Source organism: Panthera onca, chromosome A1 (genome assembly GCF_046562875.1).
Source record: "Panthera onca isolate mPanOnc1 chromosome A1, mPanOnc1 haplotype 2, whole genome shotgun sequence".
In the NCBI taxonomy this organism is placed as follows: domain Eukaryota; kingdom Metazoa; phylum Chordata; class Mammalia; order Carnivora; family Felidae; genus Panthera; species Panthera onca.
In genome coordinates, this window is record NC_138339.1 from 146,966,015 (window position 1) to 146,980,126 (window position 14,112).

General features: G+C 38.4%; 1 protein-coding gene across 6 annotated transcripts in view; it reads right to left on the reverse strand.

Annotated features, from left to right (window-relative positions):
- YTHDC2 (YTH N6-methyladenosine RNA binding protein C2) overlaps positions 1-13,565 on the reverse strand; it is a 96,409-nt gene extending 82,844 nt beyond the window's left edge. For 4 of the 6 annotated variants that reach the window (XR_013557543.2, XR_009611193.3, XM_078451787.2 and 1 more), the window contains exons 1-4: positions 13,179-13,563; positions 11,905-11,995; positions 4,180-4,376; positions 2,662-2,861 (exon numbers count right to left, since the gene is read on the reverse strand). Coding sequence is in view for 4 of the 6 variants with exons in the window: in XM_078451787.2 (XP_078307913.1) it covers positions 2,662-2,861; positions 4,180-4,376; positions 11,905-11,995; positions 13,179-13,359 (669 nt within the window). In the remaining 2 variants the exon portion in view is untranslated. Of the gene's footprint in view, positions 1-2,661; positions 2,862-4,179; positions 4,377-11,904; positions 11,996-13,178 lie in introns of those variants that run through there. The other 2 variants (XM_078451790.2, XM_060636351.3) reach the window with 2 other exon arrangements.
- Positions 13,566-14,112: the final 547 nt, after the last annotated feature.

Genomic DNA, 14,112 nt, shown 5'->3' on the forward strand with positions numbered 1-14,112 from the left:
AAAAAGTAAGTCTTTCTTACCGTACCACTACCAGTATTCTCCAAAAAAGTAACTACTATTGGGGCGCCTGGGTGGTTCAGTCAGTTAAGCATCTGACTTTGGCTCCGGTCATGATCTCACATTTCGTAAGTTCAAGTCCCGCATCAGGCTCTGTACTGACAACTCAGAGCCTGAAGCCTACTTCAGATTCTGTGTCTCCCTCTCTCTCTGCCCCTTCCCCACTCACGTTCTCTCTCTCCCTCCCTCTCTCTCTTTCAAAAATAACTATTTTTAAAAAATAACTACTACTTCTTATGAACTGTTTCAGGGAAAAAGTGTTTACACAATTTAGAATATTTGTGTATATTAACAGGCTTTTATTCACACAAAGCGATTACCGTACTTAATGTTTATAAAATTTGCAGATTTCACTTAATACTCAGATCTACCTAATCCATTCTAATAGCTGAATATTCCATCCTAGGGATGTGCTATAATTTAACAAATATCATGTTAAATAATTTCTAGTTTTTTTAAGTTACTGATATTACTGCTTGCTATTATAAAAACTGCTGCAGTGAATATCTATCTTCACAAACTTTTATAAAGATATATATGCAGGGGCACCTAGATGGCTCAGTCGGTTAAGCGTCCAACTTTGGCTAAGGTCATGATCTCATGATTTGTGGCTCAAGCTCCACACTGGGCTCTGTGCTGACAGTTCAGAGCCTGGAGCCTGCTTTGGATTCTGTGTCTGTCTGTCTGTCTCTCTCTCTCTATCTCTCTGCCCCTCCCCTGCTCGTGATCTCTCTCTCTCTCAAAAATGAATATTAAAAAAAAAAGGTGTGTGTGTGTGTGTGTGTGTGTGTGTGTGCGCGCGCGCGCACACACACACACACACACACACAGGTCAGATGAAAGAGCATGTAAATGTTTTAAGGTGGGTTTTGTTTGTTTGTTTGTTTGTTTTAGAGAGAGCAGGGGAGAGGGGCAGAGGGAGAGAGAGAGAGAGAGACCCAAGCTGACTCCATGCTCAGCACAGAGCCCAACACAGGGCTAGATCCCATGACCCCAGGATTATTACCTGAGCTGAAATCAAGAGTCAGATACTAAACCAACTGAGCCACCCAGCCACCCCAAGAGTATGTAAATTTAAATTGGAGAGAAGTATTATCAAATCGCCTCCAAAACAATTTATACCCTGCCCATAAAGCAGAAGATGCTGCTTTCCCAACACCTATGCAAATATGTATTGTTAATGTTTTAGTTTCTGCCCCTCTGATAGTTGAAAAATATAATCATTGTTTTGATTTCATTTAACTGTAAGTGAGAGAGAGAGCATCATTTCATGCATGTTTCAGCCTCTAGGATTTTTTTAAACTTGACTAGTTTATACAGAAGCATAAATGAACACAAATAGGAAATATTTAAGGAAATAATTTTCTCTTAGGAAATATTTAAGAAGAGAAGATAATAAACTGGAATATTATGCTACATACTGTAAAACGACAAAAAGCAAAAAAGAGGGATCCTGGTGCAAAAATAATTAAAGACAGATAACAAAAATTCCAGAAATAGACCCAAGTACTATAGAAACTTCGTTTGATCAAAAGTGCTACCTTAAGTGAGGGGGGAAAAGATAATTAAATAAAAATTATATCGGAACAACTAGATATTAACATGAACAAAACAGTAAGATGGATTCCTACCTGACATGATATTATAAATTCCAGATGGATTTTTAAAACTATAAATACAAAAATACTAGAATAAAGTATTTATAGGAAAATGTTTTTTAATCTTGGGATAGGAAATGCCTTTCTCAGCATGGCTCAAAGCCCTAAAAAAAAGATTGACAGATGTGACTAAATAAATAATTAGTAAAGCTAATACACAAGATACCATAAAGTAAAGCTACAGAGCAAACAAAAAACTGAGAGAAATCATTTTTAGGATATCTAACAGATAACAGGCATGTAGGCATAATATTTAAAACACCACTAAATACTTTTCTGGTTATAAACACGGTCTTCTCTACCTCAGCTGAAAACCCAGACTCAGGAGGCCTCAATCCCTGCCTCCCTATTCCCAGAAAAGCCAAAGCTAACTATGTAGGAGGCTTTTTCAGAGGAGAAGACGACTTTGTCTTCCCAGAAGATAAACCCTCTACTTTCCTTTATGAGGCAGATAGCAACCCCAAACCACAGACAGGTTGGGACCTGCGCAGGCCTCAATGTCTACAGTCAACTTTATATTAACGTTTGGTATTATTAATATTGCTTTTAGTTTAACTCCTATGCACAAAACACTGACAGGCACTTTATAGACCTCTCTAAAAGTCATGGTGAATGGGAGCAAGTATTAGCTCCATTTTACAAATGAGGGCTCCCGCTCACAGAGGTTAACAAGACTAGCCCAGTCCATATTCCTTTCATGAGGCCAAACCACATCCCCGCTTCTATTTAAATGGAGGCCCAAGGTGCTAGTTTAAAAATATTTTAAAACATTTCCTTTCTACCAATTCTCAAAACACACTCCCAGTAACAATTTATTTTTGAAATAAACATTAAAGTACCCAAAAGGGGTTGTTTTTGTTAAAATACATGTAGTATAAATTTGTTATAAAACTGCCATGTGGAAAAAAATATTTTTTCTTCCATAAACAACAAAGAAGAAACCAACCTGTGTAGTCTTTCCAGACCCAGTTTCTCCTACGATCAAAACTACTTTATTTTCTTTAATTATTTTAACAATTTCTTCTTGTTTCTCAAACACTGGCAGAGACTGCCTGAAAGAATCAAATTCAGATTCTTCTCTTTTCACTGGAATCTGAGGTATGCCATTGTTGAGTCGCCCACTCGTTTTGCTCATTTCCCGGTTTTCTTTGAAAATGAACAAAAAACAAAAACATTTATGATCAACATTTTTTAAAAAACATTACACACAAAGATAAGTAATTTCTCTCTTCAGTCTGTATAAAGTTAGCAAGCAATAGCTTAGTGTTGTACTCTATGCTTAATATTCTTTAAAAAATAAGTTATAAATTTCAGTAGTAATTAGAAAGCAAATTTCTAAAAGTATTTCTCATGCATAACATTTACAAACAAAAATCAATCACTCCATACCCATTAAAAATAAAACGTGATTCTGATATCCTAAAACAGTTTTCAGGCTTGCTTCTATCAATAATTACACACAAAAAATTAAAATTTTGTAAGTAGGTAACAATGTGCATTATTTATAAAGTCTGTTATGTACAATATGAAAACACGTTATGAAAAGAAAAATATTCTCTGTGTTTAAAGCTAACTATGTAAGATTTATGTGAACAGATAGAATGATATGTGTAAACATAAAGTCCTAATGCTTAACAAATTTCCTAATTGAGAATTTTTGCCAACAGCTACATTTAATTAATAAGACAAGAATAAAAAAGCATAATGTTTTATATTCTTCACATAATTCAAAACATTTTTGTGTGCATGTATTTAAAACTTAATTCCCTCGCTATCTAAGACCATGTGTTTGCTACACTCTGCAAACCTACTCCAACAGACGATGGAAATTATGAAATCTGTTGCTTTAGGTTATTAATGGTTTTCTCACTAGGAAGTTATTTTTCCAAATAATAAAATTACAGCTTCATTCTATAACCTAAATGTATCATTTATCTAGCTTTCAGCAAGTTAGTGTAATGAAGACTCTGTCCTCTTACCAGAAGCTAAAGCCCCAGTTCAAAATCGCACTCATTAGCATGCCTCGGCAACGTTAATACAGCAAAGTCCAGACCTTGGAGCCAAATCCCAGCTCTGCAGTTTATGGGCTGGTTGAGTAGCCTTGAACAAATTATTTTACTGCTCTGCACCCCAGTCTACTCACCCTTGAAATAGAGGAAATTCTTACCTTGGGAGGGTTGCTATGAGGCCCTCTATAAAGAGTTTAGTATCCTGCCTAGCACACAATAAGTGCTCCAAAAATGATAGCTATTACTGTGACACTTAAAGATTTGTCTAACTTCATGACATGCCTTAACACTGCATTTCATTCCCAAATTTTCACAGTTCTTCATCATTTCTAACAGACTATTCAAACTGAGAAATCTTACTGCATCTTAGTGTTTTTTTTAATTAATTTAAAATGGAAAAAGAACAGTCATCAATTAATAGGATAAACAAGGAAGCTCCCCCAGAAAATACATACCAGCTTCAACTGCAAACACATTTCCTCTTTCTGTTTTAGGCAGAAGTTCAGTACGCTCTTTATTGGTGACAGGAAATCTTTGAATTAGGCTCCTAACAGCATGTTTTGTATTATGAGTCAAATTACAGGTCATCATTGCATGAGCTGTTTCTGATCCATCTTTCTTCTTCACAGTTAGGTATCTATTTGCTCCCTTTCTGAATATTAATAAAAATCATTTATTTACTATATATAGTCAATTGGTTCACATATGATGTATGCCTACTTAGGCAACACGTCTTAAGCAAAACATTGGAAAAAATCAAAATGCTTTGTGAGAAGATGCTGAAAATCCCCAAAAATTCAATAAGGAGGGGTTTGGTGCTGAAGTGGCCAAAAGACCATTTTCAATTAAAGTTTCAAAATGCTACCAATCCAGTTTTTAAACTGCAAAAATGGCTTACTTACCCACAAATGTTAAAGTCTAGTCTTAGCAGACTTCATGGTGGATGAAACATCACCAGTTAATATATGCTGGAAGCATACAGAGGGAGAAAACCAATCTGTTGAACAACAGAATCTAAAAATGATCATTAAAAAGTTATGGTTCACTGTCCAGACTAATATATCCCACTGAACGTTTCCATAGTATGCTGGTAATGTCACATCCCATGAAAACCTGTTAAAAGAACCAAGCTTAGTGGTTGGACCAAAAAAGCATAAATCAACATTACTGATAAGTATTTTTATATGCATATGGGGAGAAAAAAACAAATTTTTCAAAGCTTCTGGCTCTAGCCTTCAGTTATAAGGTAATGGTGATTTATAACAGTTCTCAAATGATTTGATGTAGGTATATTTATTTCTTCAACTGATCCAGACTGACAATGTCTTTTTTGACTTTTGTAGCTTCTAGAGTACTAGGTATAATGTTAGACACACAGGAAGTCCTCAAACGTGTTTTGAATGGTTTAATAATGCATGTCTATAATCCAGTACGATATAGTACTAGAAAAGAGCGCAAGCTCTAAAAGCATACCAACCTGGGTTTGAATCCTAGCTCTACCACTTAGTAGTTGTTGGGACCATAAGCAAATTATTTAACAGCTCTGAGCCTACGATAATAATAATACCTGCCTCAAATGATTATTCATATGATTAAATAAGATAATGCATGTTAAGGGAAAACATCTGTTAATGTTTGAGTAAGTTGAGCAGAATAAGCATTAAATGAATTAAAGCTGTTATTATAGTTTTAGTCTGGGAAAAAAAAATCACTTATTTTTAAAAAGTTACCCAAAATACTTCATAAAAGGTTCTATCATTTGTTAATGTCACTATTATATTACAGAAATGAGCAACAAAGCCACAAATACAATGGTAAGTATATGTACAGTTTTTCTAATTTTCATTAGATTTAAAATTTTCAACAAAATCTTCACCGTAAAAATAACATAAAACTGGAGATTAACCTATACAGTTTTAGCTCTCTAAGACTTCTTAAGTAAGGCTTTTGATTTACCAAGGTTTTTAATTTCTGGAAATGTTTTATGGAATGCTTTAATGGATTATAAGCTTTCGGTGCTGTCATCTGCTTTTTAAAAAGTGTTTAGTCATCTTGAAATTATGGGATAAAAATGAAGTAACTAAATTTAACCTGATCTAGGAATTCCAGTTATTTCCATGGTAAATGACAATTGCTGGATTCTAAAAGATGATCTCTGTAGTAGGTTCTTTTCTATGGACCTTTCTGAAAATTCAGCACAGTCGTTATAGACTTAATCATCCATTCCCCATTTACTTCATAAAAATTTTAACTACAGAGGGCTGGAAGTGTGCTGGAATGATCACTAGAGCAAGATTCGGAAGGCTTGTGTTCACCTAGTAAAAAATCTTTCAACTAACTAGCTGTGTGATCAAAAACCATTTTATCTCTCTGACACTGTATACAACTTAATTCAAAAATCTCTACTATTTCTGTCAGTTCCAAGATGCTTTAATTTTCTTGGAAGTTGTCTTGGGAAAGCTATGCTATATTTCACCTGTAACTAATTTTATTCCATTCATTCAATCAATCATTAATCATATATTAAGCCCCTATTCTATGCCAGGTGCTATGCTAGAAGCCGGGATTACAGTTAAGTAAAACATACTCTCCTCAATAAGCTCACAACTAAAATCAGTCAGATTCAAACTTTCCTAACAGAGGCTGCCTACTAAGAATACATCATTTATGTACAAAAAGAACCCAAACTAAGCATGTGTGAGTACTCAACCATTACCATTCAAAATGTACTGAATTCACTTTGAACATAGGTGAGGGGGCAGAAAGGTATTATCAACTTGGTAGTTTTCATGTTTTAGTAAAAGATTCTACTTGTAGCTCTCAGTGCTCATTCCTACCATATTTAGCTCCACGGTGACACTGATAAATGATAAAAAGATGAGTGAAATGTTTGGTAAAATATTTGCATCGTTGTTTTGAGGATGAAAACATTCAATCTAGCAGAGATTTGTCCTACTATGTAAACACGCTGAGGTCTCATTTTGCTTTCATCCCAAATTGGCACTACTCTTTGAACAAAACCATTAAGGGACTCCTTTTCAGGGGCACCTGGGTGGTTCAGTCGGTTGAGCGTCCGACTTCGGCTCAGGTCATGATCTCACCACTTGTAAGTTCAAGCCCCGCATCCGGCTCTGTGCTGACAGCTCAGAGTCTGGAGCCTCTTTAGATTCTGTGTTTTACTCTTTGCCCCTCCCCTGCTCATACTCTGTCTCTCAAGAAAATAAATAAACATTAAAAAAAATAATAAAAAAAAAAAGAGAGACTCCTTTTCAAAGCAAAGTTAACTAGAAACTAGCCGCATAATGTGGAAGAGATGCTAAATACATTAATGCCACAATAATTTTTTCAAATAATGAAATGTAAGCTCCATATGCAATTTTTAATATAAAAGTAAATGTGCTAAAATTATAGGCATGAACATCATAGTATCTAACTTTCAAAGTGTGAAAGTAATCAATACATGCTATAATTAAGTTTTGGCTTCCTTTTAAGGAAAAATAACTCATCAAATTTGATGCAATTTTAATATTAATCAATTTATCAATTTACACAGTATGTTACTCAACACTTAACTCAAATACCACCCTATGCCTTATTATTCTCCACTCTCCAAATCCATAGACACTTTAAAAAATCAGCTAAGGAGCCAAAATCTGAAATGACTTAAAAAGTTCACAACCACCAAGGACCTAATCTCTCAAAAAATAATACATATTTGTATGATGCTTTGCAAATGTGTAATTTCCTATTTCCTTAGTTTATACTTCCATTATGCAGAAAGATGCAAAGACCTAACTCCAAACCATTTTCTTCCTCATACTGTAATACAGAATTGCAGATTTATTAAAGTCTATTATCATCCTAATTTGTACTTTATTTTATGACTATGTGGAAATTAATAAACCAACCAGTTAGTTTTGTCCCTAAACAAAGCTGTCTCATATCATGGACACTATAATTGTGGTACATTTGTTCATTCTGTGACTTTGGACTATAAGCAACTTAAAGATGAGACCTATCTAATAATTCGATTTTAACTGCTCACTGCTCCTAGGACATCACCATGAACTCACTGTAAACATCAAAAACTAAACATTAACTATATTCAAATCCTGGCTCTGCCACTCACTAGCCATGTGACCTTGGGGAAAATCACTTAACCTCTCCAACGCTGAACTGTCCCATCTGTTATATAGGTACCAGACATTATTAATAGAATCTACTGGTTAAGACTATTGTGAGGATTAAATAACCTACTTAGGGGCGCCTGAGTGGCTCAGTTGGTTAAGCGTCCAACATCGGCTCAGGTCATGATCTCAGTTTGGGAGTTTGAGCCCGTGTAGGGCTCTATGCTAATAGCTCAGAGCCTGGAGCCTGCTTCGGATTCTGTGTCTCCTTCTCTCTCTGACCCTCCCCAGCATACACTCTGTGTCTCTTTCCCTCTCTCAAAAGTAAATAAACATTAAAAAAAAAAAAATTTTTTTTTAAGTTAAGGGCCATGACCAAAGCTAGAGAACCAGGTAGTAAGAGACTAGGAGTCAAATCCAGGCTTCCTGCCTTTTCCTCCACAGGCTCTCTCTCAAATACATATTAAGGAACCATGATGCCAGGTACAAAAGAAAAAAAAAAAAAAAAGGCAGAAAAACTACCTTATTAAGTTAATGAAGTTATGCTAGGCACTGGGGGAAGAAAGAAAAAAAAAAAAAACGTTTACTCAAAAGTGAACAGAAAAACCCATGAAAATATAAGTCACGTACACATTCTCATGCAAATAAAAAGAAAGAACGTGTAAGAAGTTCTTCATACATATGAAAACAAGTAAAGGCATTTGAAAATCACAAGGAACACTAGATAAACACTATACTACCTTTAATCAATGATAAATTGGGGAGGGAAAGCACTAAGAAATATCCTAAGAGGGCTTGCAGAGCACTAGGAATAGGAACTATGGACTAGATAAGAAGGCAGGGTTGCCTTGTTTCCCTTAGCATCTTTTTTCCTCTCTCTGTCTCTTCAGTGTTTTCTCACCCACCTTTTCTTGTCCTGATAGCTTCTATCTTGCTCTCTACCTTTCCCCAGGTTTCTCCATTCTGGATCATCCCTTAAACAGTTATGCTACTGAACAAAAACAGAGGTAGACTATTCCAATGGACTTCTTTACTAAGAGTAATTTCTTTTTCTTTTCTTTTTTTTAAGTAGGCTCCATACCCAGCACAGAGTCCCACACAGGGCTTGAACTCACGACCCTGAGATCAAGACCTGAGCTGAGATCAAGAGTCAGACACTTAACCGACTGAGTCACCCAAGCACCCCTCTAAGAGTAATTTCTAATGGTCATTTCGAAGTTAACTATTTATAATTCAAAACCAGTTTAGGGGCACCTGGGTGGCTCAGTCAGTTAAATGGCCGACTTCGGCTCAGGTCATGATCTTGCGGTCCGTGAGTTCGAGCCCCGCGTCGGGCTCTGTGCTGACAGCTCGGAGCCTGGAGCCTGTTTCAGATTCTGTGTCTCCCTCTCTCTGACCCTCCCCCGTTCATGCTCTGTCTCTCTCTGTCTCAAAAATAAATAAACGTTAAAAAAAAAATTTTTAAAAAAAGTTTAACCATAGAAATGATATAGCTGCTTTACAACAGACATTTGTTAAGACAGACCTGAAACCTCTAAAAGCAACTTTTTTTTAATATTTTTTTTAATGTTTGTATATTTTGAGAGAGAGAGACAGAGAATAAGCAGGGGAGGGACAGAGAGAGCAGGAGATACAGAATTCCAAGCAGGCTCCAGGCTCTGAGCTGTCAGCACAGAGCCCAATGCGGGGCCGAACCCCCAAACTGTGAGATCATGACCTGAGTGGAAGTCGGATGTTCAGCCAACTGACTGAGCCACCCAGGCACCCCTCGTATCTGCAACTCTTCAACCCAAACAACAATGAAAACTGGAAGATCCTTCTAAGTTTGCAATGTGAAAATTAATAAAAGGAAACCTCATTAAAGTGGACTGGGGATGCTAGAAGAGGAAGCTGGTAGGGAAAGCCAAACCACTCATGTCAATTACAGGAAAAATTGTCAATTACAGACCCAACAGAAGACTCCTCCAGAGGAAAGTAGATTCAATTACAAGCCCCAACAGGAAAAGATGTACACTGCATCTTCTACAAGAAATCAACCACCCCAGCAACCCAGCCAATTGAGAAACCAACATCACCCTGAATTTCTTGCTTCTCTCCAATGGAATTTGTTCAAAACAACCCCTCCCAACTTCCTCCTTCTTCTCCATAAAATAATGTTCCTCTCTTCTGTTTGTTGGACTTTCGGATGGTTTTGTACACTAGCCTGCTTGTCCCACATGGCAACTCTCTACTTCCAAAGAAACCCATCTTCTGCTGGTAAAATAACTGCCGGTTTTAAAGTTGACAGCAACAACTTCAGTTGGTATCAAAACCTGATTACATTGACAGGCTGTTTCCAGTATTTATCTTACTGTGAACAGCCTATATTTTTCGGCAGAAATATTGTGATTAAAGGTGATGCCTGCACCTTACGAGGAGTTATTACATAACATACTGCAAAAAAATCCTAAAATGTTCCTAAAATCTGAATCTCAAAATCTACTTAGTCCAGGTATTCTTGGATAAAGGATTATGGCCCTGTACTCTTTTCATTTTCAAGTGCTGTATTTAACCTACACAGAGGACTATGCTATGGGCATGATTGAAACCTAACCATTGCTTTGCACACTGGCCTTAGTAATGTTCAAAAGGCACATCCACCCCATTTGCAACTATGTGGATGGTACTAGAGGGTATTATGCTAAGCGAAATTAGCCAGTCAGAGAAAGACAAATACCATATGACTTCACTCCTATGAGGCCTTTAAGATAGAAAACAGATGAACAGAAGGGAAGGGAAGGAAAAATATAAACACAGGGAGGGGGACAAAACATAAGAGACTCTTAAATACAGAGAACAAACAGGGTTACTAGGGAGGTTGTGGGAGGGGGGATGGGCTAAATGGGTAAGGGGCATTAAGGAATCTACTCCTGAAATGACTGCTGCACTACATGCTAACTAACTTGGATGTAAATTAAAAAAATAAATTAAATTAAAAATAAATAAATAAAAGCTGAAACACAGAAACAAAAAACAAACAAACAAAAGGCACATTCACCTAAGCTAAATCCCGTGTCACTCAGTAATGTATCACTGTGGGCATTCAAATACCAGACATTCCTACACCAAATACTTTCATCTTAAGACATTCCTGTTGTTTATTAATATATTAACCTAACAGTCATTTTTTTTCTCTCTTCTTAACCTAAACCCTGGTAAGCTGAAATTTGATCTTCCTCTCCCCCTCTCGGTGGCTCTTAACCAGACACAATTTTGCTCCCCAGAACATTCTGGCAATGTCTAGAGGCATTTCTGGTTGTTAAAACTGTGGGTGGAGGTGTTCCTGGCACATATCAATATGGTTAGATATACTTCTAAATATCCTACGATACACAAGACAGCCTTCCACAATAAAGAATTATCCAGTCTAAAATGTTCATAGTGACAATACCAAGAAACTCTGCTATATATCAACCCCACCATCCTTATTCCCAAAATGAAATCATTCCACATAATTTTAGAGTTCTTCAATTTGGATGGTTCAAGTGACTTTTTCCCCCCTACAGATGAGGGACTCTGAAAAAAATATACTGTTTCTTCCTGGTCCATTCTATTTAATCATTTCTAATCATAAGATTCTTAAGTTGGTAGGAAAGAAAACGATTATGTATTCTAAAGTTACCACTACAGTATGGTAACCTTAAAAGAAATAGTTCTGTAAATAATTGTACTTACTATCTTTAGTCCATCCACTCTTTTTAAAAAATGAGACTTAGTTTCTATGAAAAAAGAAAACATCCTCCTCAAGCAAGCAACTTCATCTTTTAAGCTATTTTTCTTACATCTTAAATTTTATTTATTTATTTATCTATTTATTTAATCTCTAAGGGAAAACAAAAGAGGGAAGGATAAGAGGAAAAGGAAAAAGCTGAGTTTGGTACAGACATGAATCAGTTTATCTACATACAGTATAATTAAGAATGTGAATCTAAAACAGTAATAACTACTTCAAGAGAAACACTTCTCTTTTTTTGGCAAATAATTCTTTTTAAATAAGAAAAACTATCAGCTTACCCTTTACTTTTAGAAACCAAACCAAGAGACTGACTCAATCGATGAATAAAGGCTCTTTCAGTACTGGTCAAAGAGGAAGGAAATTCCATTTCTACATGAAAAAAAAGAAAAAAAAAAAACACAAAGTACCATTTGGGAATATACAATTTTCTTTCAAGGTACTTCAATATAGACACATAAATGTAAAATATGAAAAAAATCATACAAATAATCAAATTTATAGGTTACGTGAAAAGTAGATATTAATTCAAGAACTACTAAATGTCTGCCAGAATTGTGATATTAGTAAAAATTACAGAAACATATGATAGAAGGCTCTAATGTTCACCAAAGATTACTCTTATTTGGGCTGGAATCTTCAATTGGTACGATGACTGATGAACATATTTTACTCTTTTAACTTAAGTCCTTACTGGCTTCATTAACAAAAGGCTCACTTCCTTCCATGATGAAGTATGCTCAAGCATTATGAATGCTCAACGTCAAACTCCACATGGTCTTGCTTTCAAAACGGTACAGACTTATCTCAGACTGGATTTGTTGTTAAACACTATTGCTGAGGCTCTGTGTAATGTAAGTTCACTCTGTCCAGGTCATTGCCTGTTCAGGACCGTAAACTCCGGGTTAACGAACGGGTACCCTATTTAGGCCAGCAAACCGGACTGGGCACTCAATATGCTGTACTGATGACCGCGGGTCGGCTGCCCGTTCTGCACTGCGTGACCCAGGACGAGCAGCCTTCTAACCCTAAGAGGCGTGAGAAACGTTTCATCTACCAAAGTCTGATTGTTTTTAAGTGTTTAAGGGTGATGCTATCGGGATGTAAACAATGCACTACGTGTTCCCAATGCATTTATTTGCCTGATTTCCTTCTCTTCTACTTCTGTAGCTTAAACATGCCTCCGCTAAGGCTGCCACAATTTCCTTTAAAAAAAAAAAAAAAAAAAAGTAGGGGCTCACCAATACCTAAAAGCTGTGGCTAAGCCGCCCCAGGCTGCCTACAGGCCTCTCTCTGGGGAAAGAAACGCCCCCTGTAAAGGAGCAACCCGACTCTTTTCACCTGATTAATGCCGGGCAAGTGCCTTCACCCTGCAGACGCGCAGGACGCCGCGCATCCCACAGAGGGCCACCAAGCGTGGCCCCCGGCCGCCGTGGGGGCCGGAACGGGGGACGGCCCGGGTCTGCCCTCCCACCTCTGAGGCAGCCCCTTCACTCGGTGGGCCCGGGCTTGGGGGAGGCGGGGCAGCCGGCGGGGTCCCTGTCAGGAACCTCACCTCTCTGGTCCCCGTAGCGGAAGCGCTCCAGAGCGATATTGACTGCGATCTTCACCTCCTCGTCTATACGAATGTCCTTCAGCCCCTTTGCCCGGCCTCCGCCCCCAGGACCGCACGGAGCGGGGCCGCCCCCGCCGCCAGGCGCGGGCGGCCGCGGGGAGACGCTGCTCGGCCTGGACATGGCCCTGAAAAGTTCTCCCCTCGGGGGAGCGGCCAGGCCTGCCGGCTGACGGTCAATGACAGGCGCAGAAGGCCACCGCCGGGACTGGACCGCTCCGCAGACTGTCTGCGCTGGGCCGGGGTCACCAGAGACCCCACCCCTACCCCCTACCCCGTCACCACAACAGCAGAGGACGAGCCGGCGCCGCTGAAGCCCAGGCGAGGCCGGCAGCGCGGGCGTGATGACGTCACCGGGGCCGCAGGCGCCGGTGACCTCAGCGCGTCCGCTTCCCCGCTGCACCAGGCCAATCTCGGTTTTCTCTGTCTTCCCGCGTGCCCACCCACAGGTCCCCCGCACCAAGGGGCTCTCGTGCAGCCTTTTATTCACTGACTCATTCTTTCCTTAAATCCTTTTTTAATTCATTCCGTGAGCAGGTGTGCGCTCCCACCGTGTTCCGACAGGCACTACGCTAAGCCCAAGGCGTACGTTGGGGCCCGGACAGACGTGGTTCCTGCCCGTATGGAACTCACATTCTAGTGGGGGTCACGTTGCCAGATTTAGCTCATAAAAATGCAGGCTGCCCAGTCTGTTAGCATTTCAGGTGGCGAATAGTTTTTTTAGTATTCGAATTTCCCATGCAATATTTGGGAACACCTATAGTAAAAATAAGTTATTCTACCTGAAATGCAGTTTTAACAGAAGGCTCGTATTTTATGTGACCATCCTAAATGAGAATGACAGACAATAAACAAGTACATGGTTAGATGATAGTTA